Here is a 12,843-nt window from a genome sequence, read left to right on the forward strand (position 1 = left end):
CCCGTTCCATGATCTCGCCATCACGGTTGACAACTCCATTGTGTCCTCCTCCCAGAGCGCTAAGAACCTTGGCGTGATCCTGGACAACACCCTGTCGTTCTCAACTAACATCAAGGCGGTGGCCCGTTCCTGTAGGTTCATGCTCTACAACATCCGCAGAGTACGACCCTGCCTCACACAGGAAGCGGCGCAGGTCCTAATCCAGGCACTTGTCATCTCCCGTCTGGATTACTGCAACTCGCTGTTGGCTGGGCTCCCTGCCTGTGCCATTAAACCCCTACAACTCATCCAGAACGCCGCAGCCCGTCTGGTGTTCAACCTTCCCAAGTTCTCTCACGTCACCCCGCTCCTCCGCTCCCTCCACTGGCTTCCAGTTGAAGCTCGCATCCGCTACAAGACCATGGTGCTTGCCTACGGAGCTGTGAGGGGAACGGCACCTCAGTACCTCCAGGCTCTGATCAGGCCCTACACCCAAACAAGGGCACTGCGTTCATCCACCTCTGGCCTGCTCGCCTCCCTACCACTGAGGAAGTACAGTTCCCGCTCAGCCCAGTCAAAACTGTTCGCTGCTCTGGCCCCCCAATGGTGGAACAAACTCCCTCACGACGCCAGGACAGCGGAGTCAATCACCACCTTCCGGAGACACCTGAAACCCCACCTCTTTAAGGAATACCTAGGATAGGATAAAGTAATCCCTCTCACCCCCCCTCCCCCTGAAAAGATTTAGATGCACTACTGTTCCACTGGAGGTCATAAGGTGAATGCACCAATTTGTAAGTCGCTCTGGAAAAGAGCGTCTGCTAAATGACTTAAATGTAAATGTAAATGTTTTAGTTTATTTGAACCTATACCAATGTATTCTGGATCTACTGTATGTCTACCATAATGTATGGTTGAAATATTTGGTAATTTGTGATGGAATTATGATGATTATGATTATGAATTTGTGATGGAATTATATAATTATTTTGTCATTTGTATCTGTGCCATTATTGCGTATGTGACAGCATGGGCAGAGCCATTGAGTCTCCATTTTAAAAATGTGATTTTCCAATGTTTTATATACATTTCAACACTATGAGGTTGGAATAATATTGTGACATTGTAAAAAATAGGATAATGCCCGTTTAGTGTGAGAGCTGTTTGAAAAGAAAACCTAAAATGTATGTCCTGTTTTGGTGGGATGTGGTTTTGGCATACCTGGTGATGTCACCAGGCGGTAAATTAGTTAATAGACCAATATGAAATAGTTTCAAACCTCTCTGCCAATAACAGCTGTTTTTCAGTTTTCCCCTCCCCACTCAGACCACTCCCAGAGAGTCCTACCAAAAATATTAGCTTGAGAAATTGCTCTTTGCTAAGTTGTTTCTTTGTGACCATTTTATTTGAAAACACTCACAGTACGGTACTTAATTGTTGCCTAGAAATGATTGGATATTGAAATAAAAACGGCTGCATTGGCCCATTTTCGTCTTATTTTGTGTTTGAAAAAAGTGTAAAGCTAATATTGGTGATTTAAGGTCACCTGCAGTGCTGGAGTCCTGAACCAAGTCTTGTGTGGCATTAATTTATTGTGTCCACAAGATGGCGTTGATATAGTTTACATCCATTTACAAACCATAGCACACCATTTGAAGATTAAGACGATGCTCGGATCAATGGCCGATCGCTCCCAACCAGTTGACTACTTCAAATGAAGGGTTTCGATTAATGCCCCAGACCGTTGATTGCATTGGTTTCGGAACCGGGCTGTCTCCCAGGCGTGAGCCAGGTTCCCCATTTTGGCCGACGGCGAAGTCGGCCGAAAACAAAAGTGACGAAGGTTAAGCGTGTGGAGTAATGCAACAGTAATTATTTTATCTGCCTTCCCAATGAAAACTAGCTTAAAAATGATAACATATATTTGATGGAAAATATATGTTGTATGTTTCTGAACGATGCACCATGCTGACTTGTTGACAACATGACCGCACAGATTACTGTTCAATTTGAGAACAGTAACTGCTTTTGTCCGTTCAGTTCACGGGCCATAGCCTGGTGCACTTAGTCGAACTCCTTCTTATGGCGGAAGCCCTCAATGGCCATGTACATGCTAAAACTGGTTGAGTCCTCTAATAGTTCTATGGCCTATCTGGAACACAACCATTCGCTGCGCAAAATTGACTCACTCGAACATGCACTGATGAAAGTCATATGACTACTCACAGTCAGCATTGTTTAGGGAAGTGTGTTCAACATCGACAGAAGACAACGTGGATAAGAGAAAATGCCACTGACGAAAGCGATAATTGTCCCAGGAAATGGAGCAGGAGATGTAGAGCGGTCCAATTGGTATGGATGGGCCAAAAAACAGATAAATAAGGTGCGCACTGTTAAAGTATGCGGAAGTCTAAGAGCTTGCGTCCGCATGCTAACAATACGGGATGTGCGTACTGTGGCTGCTATGATTTTGACAACTGTTTCATGTATTGGTTACTCTGCTTGTTATATACATTTTGGACTTTTAGAGTAATGATATGTATACATCAAGAATAATATAACTTTTCAATGCCTCGTGAACTTTAAACTGTAGGAACCACTTGTTTTACCTTTGCCAGAAGATACCTGACTACCTTTACACTGAGCTCATGGGCGTCGGAACGCAATCATGGTTACATTAGGACAGGAGTGTGCCAGTGCGAGATATGGTACATGGAGAATATCTACTTATATTTTCCTGAAAAACTGCCCTTTTCATCCTCATGCTAGCCAGCAGTAGCCACAGCAACAATTATGAAATGGCAAGGTGGCTTTGTCAAGGGGAGTTGGGATTAAAACATTTATAATAATAAAATTCACACATGCGTATTAATACACACCAAATAATGAATTATTATATTCAGTGACAGATTGCCACAAATGCCTATATTTCTCACATATCACATTTTAAACTAGCCTAGATTCCTCAGATATCACATCATAACATAGCTCTATACAGGGCCCTGCATTTTGGATGTAGGATATCCTCCTTACAGGGTTCTAATTGACAAGTGCAATGCATGGAAGAGATATGGTCTATGATTGTTCTGGAAATGATTCCATAGAAACAACATTTGGAGGAAGAATGTTTGATATGCTTTTTACATTTGTATCCCAAATCATTTCTGAGAATTATATTTTTATTTATTTCACCTTTATTTAACTAGGTAGGCTAGTTGAGAACAAGTCCTCATTTTCAACTGCGACCTGGCCAAGATAAAGCATAGCAATTCAACACAGAGTTACACCATATGATGGAAGTGTATGATGGAGTATGCCTAGATTTTGAAATAAAAATGTGTCAAATGAATTTATTCAACATTAAAAATGTTAATGTCTCAAAAGTACCCTTTTTGATTTTGTACATTTTTAGACATTGTTAAAACAATATACTTTACAAGTACATCACATTTCCAGTGGGTGCTCTGCTACTTATGAAGTTATGACACATAGAAGGGAAAATGAACTCAAAGGGAACTTCCTGGTGATTTGCTTAAATATGATAGAAATTGACATTGGTTAATGACCTATGTATAAAATGGGTCATATCTTTAAAAGTAGCAAAGCACCCACTCTGGAAATGTGACGTGTTTGAAGAGTATATTGTTTCAAACTAAAAATAAGCTATATCAAAAAGGGTACTTTTGAGATATTCATATTAATGGTTCCAATGTTGAATATATTGTGAACAATTGCGTTTCAGAATTTCGACATACTCCATATTTTAAAGCACACTATAAGGAGTATAATGAAACCAAGATGTCTGTATCATGTGCAGTTCACGGATCGTAGGATCTCACGAGAGGTATAGGTCATGCTTTTCTCAAAAATGGTGTGTGATGCAAATGTAAAAAATCCTAACATCCTTCCAACCAAAGAAGTTTCTATGTGAGAATTGCAATAACAATCTGAAATGCCAAACATTTTTTGGGCTATCCTAGCATGGAATCGCCCATTTTCCACCTTTACTTACTGATACTTCATTTGGTATTAATAGCTAACTTGCTGTCCTGTAGATTCCAGATATGACCTGCCTGTTGAGCAACATGCCTGACCCAGGTATGTAGAATGAAGTTCAGTATTTAAACCCCTTCATTTTGGGCCTCCAATGTCATTACTGTGAGGTGCTCGTACTGTATTCTGTCTTTTTCTAGTGACAGCCAGAGAGAGCATATGGTTGCCATTCATACAGGAGGAGCTCCAATGTGATGAGGAGACTGTCATCATTGGCCACAGCTCTGGGGCAGCTGCAGCCATGAGGTAGGATAGTGATGACAAAGAATTTGAGGATATTCCTCATGCAAACTCTTCTTTTTTTGTTTGTTGGAAAGTTACTCTACCTAACTTTGTGGTACCATGCAGGTATGCAGAAACACACAACGTGTTTGGCCTCATTCTAGTGGGTGCCTATACTTCCGACCTGGGAGATGAGAATGAGAGAGAGAGTGGTGAGTTTACAGATTTCTTACCAGTGTCACTTCCAATGAACTATGACAGCCACTTTTCTAATTGGATTCGGGTTGGATTAAATATTTGCATTGGGTATTTCAAAACTTTGATTCTGATCATTCGGTGTTTAGTGATGAAAATCTGGATCATTTTGATCTCACTAGAAGGGTAGATTTAGAAAGGCGAAAGGCATTACAATAGTGGAATTTCAGAGAAATAAAAAAGGTTTCATTAAATATTTCCATTATGTTAAATTGACTGCAGTATAGGTATGTGGGCAGTTGTTGTATTGAGCAGTGTCAAATAAAAGCATGTACTTACAAGTGATAAGAGAAGCAAGCTCCATAATTTATATGAATATCTTTATTCATGTAGTTTAGTCATCTGTAGTAACATTGCCTGTCCAGTACATGGCAAGGTGAAGACCTATTCAAAGCACTGAAAATACAGATTATGTGAGGTTGAGACTTTGTCTGGATCAGAATAACACATATCCAACCATTTTCTGGCTCCAAATCACCCAGGTTGATTTGATCCTGGAAAGCAAAATAGGGAGTTACAGAATCCAGATCATTCTGATTCTGAAAAACTGGGCCCAGGTGTTTAGACTAGCCTAGTGTTCATTTCTGAATTGTGATACAAGAGCGCCACAGAAAAGCTGCAGTCAAGTGTCCCTATATCCAGTTTAATGTAAATGACCACTTGTTTATTCTTCCCCCACAAGTCACTGAAACAGTGGCTGCATCCCAGTATGCCTATATTGCAGTCGGGATGTACAGATTATCATATCGTAAAGTAATTGGTTTAATGTACAACTCCATTTTCTCATTTGTAGAGATATGAGACCAATCAGATCTGTATCCGATCCCTGCAAATGTAGAAGTAGTGCTTGACATTGCAGATAATTGAATGATCTGATAGTATGTGACTGCAATGTAGGCAGTTTGGAACACGCCGTTATGTCTCCCTGTGCATCTCTTCACTCAGGATATTTTAGCCGGCCATGGGAGTGGGAGCAAATGAGAAGAAACGTTGGGCACATCGTTCAGTTTGGCTCCACGGATGACCCCTTCCTGCCTTGGGAGGAGCAGCAAGCTGTGGCCGAGGGCCTGGGCGCGGTGCTGCACAAGTACACAGACCGAGGACACTTCCAGAACACACAATTTCCTGAGCTCATTGACGCAGTGCGAAAGCTGAGGGCAGCTGCTTAAAAAGCAGCAGAGTTGTCCGCCATTGGAATATGACACACAATGAGGACAATAGCCCAATTACGAATATCTGTTCAGTTGCTCCCTTCCCTCTGTGTCCCTCTGGGGAATCCTCATGTGGACCCTTATGATTACAATATGATGGAGATTCCAATTTATCAAGTGTAGTTCACAATGTCATCAATGTGCTCATCTTTTGCTCCATTACTTTGAGTGCTCTTCGAAAGACTCGCCAGTTTTGATTCACCTGTGTTTCCAGCAGTTTGTTGAAAGAGTTCAGCATATATTAAGATTCACCCATAAATGCACATTTTACTGACAGCCGTGAGTTTCCATCAAACTGGCTTCTTGCAAATAAAATGCTGTAAGAAAAGACAGAAGTAATATGTGTTTCCATCCCTTAACTATGTTGATGGTTTTGGCACAAAAAGCCTGCGACAAAATGTGGTCTTGGTGCTTGCCCTCAAACAGAATTTACAGACAAACATTAGGGTAATCGCTTGCACAGGCTAACATTGAACTCTGGTATAAAAACACATGCTATTGGGACCCATCAATCCAACATTGCCAAACAGGAATAAAACTGATTACAGTGATCTAGTGTACCCAAATGATCTACATCATCCCACTCATTTTCTTCAATCAGATTGAGATCTACCTAAGGCCTTCAGACATGAACATACCAGTCAGCCTTACTAGCTCCCTGATAGCATACCCCTCTACCCTTTTTCCAATCACCGAGCCAAAACCCCTCAGATACTTCATATTCCCAACAATCTTCCAAGATTACAAGTGTGGGATTGTCTGAAGCACTATCTTTCAATCTGTAAGCAAGGGCTTTGTAGCAAAGTCATAACGCTCAGTCTATTTAAGAGTTGCCTCGAGTGATCTGTTCTTGCAGACACATTTTGATTGCAAATACATTACACTGACAGCTTTAGTTTGAAGGTGTTTGGCTGAGAGTTTACGTTTAATGGGGTGGAGACTTTGCTAGTGGCTTTTCTCTTACATCTCTCCTCAGAATCTAATCGAGCATCTGACATAATTACTCAAGATTTTGCAGATAATTACAAGTTTTACCTGCAATTTTGATTTAGTTTGAATTAAATGCCCTATAGTTGCTATATATAGTGTCTACTAAATTACTGACTTGCCCTTTGAAGCTAAGGCTCATCATCAACATGATTTAGCAATCTGATATCTACAATGTAGGCAGCTGTATGATTGCTATTGCTACAGGTAATATTCACATTGGCACAAGGGGTTTAAAAACGTGTCTGACAAAAAGCTTTACGCTTTTTTATAATATAACAATGCTGTGTTATATCATGTGTGCTGAAGAAGTTAAACAATTTCTGTTTATTTCCAGAGCAAAATGAATGCTTTTGCAAAACCTGTCCATCTTCAACACTTAAATAAAGGTTAAATACATTTTTTTTTTTAAGAATAGATGAAAATGTAGAGGCAGGACACAATTGAGCTTGTTACATTCCCAAGGAGAGTAGACGTTCTCAGTCAGTCTTAAAATATTTATTAAGCCCTGTATAAATAAAAATATCTTCAGATGCATCAAAGGTTGCTAGAAAAAAAAAGTATACATGAAAGTTTTTCAGAGGAAAAAAAAAAAACTAAACATACCAAGTCACTGATCAAAAGTCCAGCCACTCTGCCATATACACACAGTTAGAGGGGGATATCTCGCCTCCTTCATGACAATCATCAAACACCTAAGAGAAGAAAGAGAGAAATACATTTAGTGGAGATTATGGGCGGCAGGTAGCATAGTAGAGCGTTGGGCCAGTAAGCGAAAGGTTGCTGGATCGAATCCCAGAGCTGACAAGGTACAAATCTATCATTCTGCCCCTGAACAAGGCAGTTAATCCACTCACTGTTCCCAGATAAGCCGTCATTGTAAATAAGATTTTGTTCTTAACTGACTTGCCTAGTTAAATAAACAAAAGTACTCTCCTGCATCACCATACTTACTTTACCTTTTTCTAGCATTTCCTGCTGGCTATCTGGCGACAGGTGAAGTACTTTGAATAGAAATAGTAAAACATTTAAGATCACAACTCTGCAGATCTGCTTTCTTTCTGCCCAGCCCAAGGTCAAAACATGCCTTTCTAGTGTTTGACGAGTGACTGGGCACGCCAATGTCCACACTAGCATACCACTTACGGCCAAACTATACAGGGCATGTGTGTTTCCGTGTTTTCTACACGTGTCTCTGAAGCATTCTCAACTGATAAAGTGTCTGGCGCTCTTGATTTGTGCCTCCGTTTGCTGCTTTTGGTGTAGCAAACTATAAACAAGGCTAATGAAGGAAAACGCAACACTAGTGATGTAGTTTCAGTGTTAGTATACACCAGTGGTCACTAACCTTTTCTATGTCAAGCTCACTTTTGCAGTCAAAAAGCAAGCTGAGATCTACCCCTCCGATGTTTTTTTTTACATTAACCTCACACAAACAGTTTTGTAAGAATGAGGTTTGGGCTGTAGGCCTAATACATTATCAAAGCATATTGGCTATATGATTGGCCTGCCAATACTGTTAATCAGACTATATTATATTTCAAAACTCGAGCTTTGATGACAAAATAGATCAGTTGGTTCAGCACTTGTGAGGCACCGTGGAACATGAATTGAAATAGTTTCCTTTTTTTTTTTACTGGACTGATGGTACCTGCACCTGATGGTCAACGACATCAAATCACGACGTCAGTGATCTTCAGGTTAAAGTCTGGGCTCAAGAAAGACACCAGAGTTTCCGACTTGGAATTCTGAGTTGGATGACCGTTCAAAACGATTTTTCCCAACCGCCTCTCACGGTCCCTGCTCTCTCATTCCTTTCCTCCGGTGAAACTGACCAGAGAGAGGGGACACAGTCTTCCACCTGATGGCAAAACTCAAGTTGCACCGCATCTGCCTCATGCACAAATGCATGTTGTTCCTATGACCAGAGAAAGTTAAATATTCCCTAATCTTAAAATCGTCACGACGAGCTGTTAATAATAATAAAATGCAGGGCTGTCGATACTTGGCTTCTCATTCATTGCAGCTGCAGCCCGAGCGGAAGTACAGAGAAGCGCGTTTTGTAATGGTGTTGAATAAAAACAGTGACAGTGCTGAATATAAACTTAAACATGAACTCCCTCATAAAAACAGCAGCTCTTTGCTGAATTCATTGACAGTCTCTCTGTGGTCATGGTTTTAATAGTGATTCAATCTTACGTAGGCTAGTAGCCTATTAAACTTGGCTGTGGCCAGGGTCATGGAAGCTCTAGCCACAGTGATTTGAGCTATCCATTTGGGCAGCACAGTAGGTGCACTTGATTTAGTCACAGATTTGCTGGTCCGCCGGGAAGGCGGAGTTTGTCTCATTGGAACACTTTGCTACCCGGTGCACAGGACTTTGAATCAAGTGCACCTGCCGGCAACAGCTCAACACAACTTTAAAAAAGGAGCGCAAGCCTTTATTGTTCGTTGGCTTTTCTACAGAAATATTTGGCTATCAACTAGGAATGCCGTGAAGATCGACCACTGGTATAAACAGTGTACAAAATATTAGGAACACCTTAATATTGATGCACCCCCCTTGTGCCCTCAGAACAGCCTCAATTCATCTGGGCATGGACTCTACAAGGTGTCAAGAGCATTCCACAGAGGCCCATGTTGATTACAATGCTTCCCACAGTTGTTTCAAGTTGGCTGGATGTCCTTTGGGTGGTGGACCCTTCTTGATACACACAGGAAACTGTTGAGCGTGTAAAACCTAGCAGCGTTGTAGTTCTTGACACAAACCGGTGCGCCTGGCACTTATTACCATACCCTGTTCAAAGGCACTTAAATATTTTTGTCTTGCCATTCACCTTCTGAATGGCACACACACAATCCATGTCTCAATTGTCTTAAAGGCTTAAAAATCCTTCTTTAACCTGTCTCCACCCCTTCATTTATATTGATTGAAGTGGATTTAACAAGTCACATCAATAAGGATCATAGCTTTCACCTGGTCAGTCGGTCACAGAAAGAGGTGTTCCTAATATTTTGTGCACTCAGTGTATATCCCCAATGCAATGTTTAATACCAAGTGATATGCTGGTATGGGTATTGAAATGGAGCCACTTGGCTGCTGTTGCCTGTGAAGGGGGGCTCACCGGACAGAGGCCACAGGGCGCTTTGACCAGGCCCGTGGGCTGGATGATGGGGTTGACCCCTCTGTACAGCTTCATCTGGCCGTCCACACTGCCCACAGTGCCCTCCTTGGCCGCGATGATGGTCATCTCCACCTTGCCGTCGTAGATGAGTGTGTTCAGAATAGTCTCAATGTCTTCCATAGACAGGTCCACCTGTACACAAAGTGCAATATTCAGACATACAACCTCCATAGGAAATACATAGCAACTGTATGCTAAAAAAGTGAGAGTTGTTACATTTGACCCCCTCACATTGTACCCTTTTCACATTATTTGTACAGTGTACCAACCATACTTTGTTGGCTCTGATATTTTCTTTTTGCATGGACCTTTCCAGACCGTTTCCTGCAACTATGGCAGATTCATAACCAGTCCAGTACAGACAGTACAGCTCTGTTTGGCCAATAGTGTGAAAATAGTACAAATATGGACAAATATGCCCGGTCCTGACCAACCAGTGGAGGATTCCACCCTGGTCTTGACAACTTTGGCCGTTACCTGTCAAAACTTGAAAAATTTGCAGTCGAAACCAAACAGAATGTAGCCAGCAGCAGTCTCACCTTGCTGATACCGAGTTCACAAATATACTTCCACACTTCGTGAGAGGTGGCAAAGGAACTGTTTCTTTGCACCATGGGGTTCTGCTTGCTGTCCCTCGCCACCTCGGCCTAGAGGGTGACAAACAAACCAACATGACCGAAGAAATTATGTCTTAGTAAACTCTTGGTTACCAGAGAGCCTATAACTAGGAGCCAGAGTCATTTCTGGCTTTGTCAACCAGCCCTGCATTTAGAATTGGAAGAATTGTAGGGTGCATTCCAAAACAAATGCAAATGCCCCAGAAGCCGTAAAGTTTTTCTTCATGGCATAATATATTAGATTGAAGCATGCTTCACACTGTTCCCAACGTTGATGTGTTCATATAAAATCAGTGTAATTAGTAGCTTATTTTCAAACATTTACAGTACAGAACACACCGTTTTAATTTCTGTGACTTGGCCATTGTAAGACATTTGTCCCACTCCCATTCAGTGGACCCCTCACCTTACTCTGAAGGAATTTGAAACACTGCTGATTGAGAACCTCCACAAACTCAGACTCAAAGTCCTGGTCACTGTACCAGGCTCCCCCAGTCACCGAGCGGTCTGGCTGCAGGTTGTATAGCATGTAAACCTTCTTTTTTGATGCCTGGACAAACAACAACAATAACTCATTATAAGTGAGACTAAACAATTATATAGAGTTTGGATAGCATGTCTGCTGATGCATTCATATTATTAAGTGGTGCTTTTCTTGATTCAATTATTTTTCGCTGGTTTTTAAAACGTGCATTTTAGAATATTTTTGTGTTTGAAGCTTGACTCACAGCCACTGATTTCACAGCCTTGATCAGCTTCTTGCTCTCTAGGTTCTTGAGGATCTTGTTGATCTCTGTCAGAGGAAGGTTGCTCTTATATCTAATGTCCCTGCTCCAGATCCCTGTGTAAAAGCAAGAGGACAGTTCATAAATATACAAATGGAAAGAACATTTCACAAAGAAATACACTAACGGAGAATAATGTGGTTGTGGATACTGTGAAGTGTCAAGTGGGAACTGGGTGAGTTGGCCAGGTTTGAATGGACTTGATGGCCCCATCCAAAGACAACACCCATCTCTTACCCCATAGCACTTGGGTAGATCTGAGAGGATTGGATAGATGTAAACAATATGGGGAAAATATCACCTAGCCTAGCTTATACCTATCCAATTCCGTCTGATCTACCCAAGTAGGCTACCTAAGGGGACAGGGGCTATGGGTTGTCTGGACAGGACCCCTCTGAAATTCCTACCTTTGTTTCCTGCATCCTCAATGACCTGATACACCAGCTTCTCTTGATTGTCGGAGCCTTTCATTTTGCTTTGGGACATAATAAAAACACAGGTAGTCACCAATCATACAAAAATAAAAGTCCTTCCTAAAGGCTTCTTTAAAAAAACATTAAATGACGATGCTGACATTTACCTTGCTGTCTGGGCATCCTTCATGCGGTATAGAAGTCCTGAGCTGTTTCGTAGAAGGTCCAGCTGACCCTGTGTGCACAAAATCAAACTTGTTAACAATATTCTTATCCTCAGCATTGCGCTATCAACCAGAACTATTGAGCCTATTGGCATGACAATTCCATAAGGAGTCGTTAAGAGAGCAGAAACGGACTGGCACCACGGCTACACCTGTGCCACTTACCAATGACAGTAGTCTGTTGATGGCCATGGCTCTCTGTTGAGCCTCCAAATGAGGCATGTCATTCTGGATCACCTGGTCTGTTATTCCATGAGGGAACTGTTGACATAGTGCCTTTATCCTTAATAATAGAGAACATTAACGTTAGTTAGGAACCTAGGTAGTCGGGACATCAGATTTACTATAAATTCAACAATAAATGTCTTACTGATTACTCAGAAATAATGATTGACGTAGCTAGATAGCTAGTAGATTACGAGCATTACAGTAGCTAGCTCATCTATTATACAGTAGTTAGCTAGCTAGCTACATGAATCAAACCGTCAATTGTCAAACTTGTGGGTCTAGTTTAGAATTGAAAACATGGCTGAATTAATTGAAACGCCTTATTTGTCAGCTTTGTTAAGTTGTATAAGGCATATTTAAAAGTAGCTAATGTTAAGTCCCTTGGTCTAAGTTTTGCTAGCTACTATAGTTGGTCAAATGTAGCCCATTTGAGCAAGTGAAAATAGACAGCTAACTAGGTTGCGAGCTAGCCTATGCTAGGACCTTCTTAAACAGCGACAAACCTGTTTTCAATGTCTACAGGATCTGAAGATTCTTTCTTTACTTTCACATCCGCCATCGTGGAGAATTGTAAAATATTGTATGTATGTTTGTTTAGGTAGGTAGGTAGGTAGCTAGCTAGCTAGCAATGCAATTAATCAACATTTGAACATGCGACTTTGGGTCCAAGTCGCATTTGGTTCG

At 41.4% G+C, this 12,843-nt stretch overlaps 2 protein-coding genes across 2 annotated transcripts; one reads left to right on the plus strand and one right to left on the minus strand.

The window, feature by feature from the left end:
• The first annotated feature begins 1,989 nt into the window (after positions 1-1,989).
• Positions 1,990-6,048, plus strand: rbbp9 (retinoblastoma binding protein 9). Its single transcript, XM_029682332.2, has 5 exons — positions 1,990-2,362; positions 4,035-4,077; positions 4,173-4,278; positions 4,381-4,466; positions 5,455-6,048. The coding sequence occupies exons 1-5, from the start codon at positions 2,267-2,269 to the stop codon at positions 5,676-5,678; spliced, it is 555 nt and encodes a 184-aa protein (XP_029538192.1). The 5' UTR covers positions 1,990-2,266; the 3' UTR covers positions 5,679-6,048.
• A 1,142-nt stretch (positions 6,049-7,190) lies between these two features.
• On the minus strand, positions 7,191-12,821 carry polr3f (polymerase (RNA) III (DNA directed) polypeptide F). Its single transcript, XM_029682331.2, has 9 exons — positions 12,663-12,821; positions 12,097-12,214; positions 11,875-11,942; positions 11,702-11,769; positions 11,238-11,350; positions 10,916-11,059; positions 10,432-10,539; positions 9,833-10,024; positions 7,191-7,402 (listed from the first exon to the last, which is right to left on the minus strand). Exons 1-9 carry the CDS (start codon positions 12,716-12,718, stop codon positions 7,325-7,327), a joined length of 945 nt encoding a protein of 314 aa, XP_029538191.1. The 5' UTR covers positions 12,719-12,821; the 3' UTR covers positions 7,191-7,324.
• Positions 12,822-12,843: the final 22 nt, after the last annotated feature.

This window comes from Oncorhynchus nerka, linkage group LG15 (genome assembly GCF_034236695.1).
Source record: "Oncorhynchus nerka isolate Pitt River linkage group LG15, Oner_Uvic_2.0, whole genome shotgun sequence".
In the NCBI taxonomy this organism is placed as follows: domain Eukaryota; kingdom Metazoa; phylum Chordata; class Actinopteri; order Salmoniformes; family Salmonidae; genus Oncorhynchus; species Oncorhynchus nerka.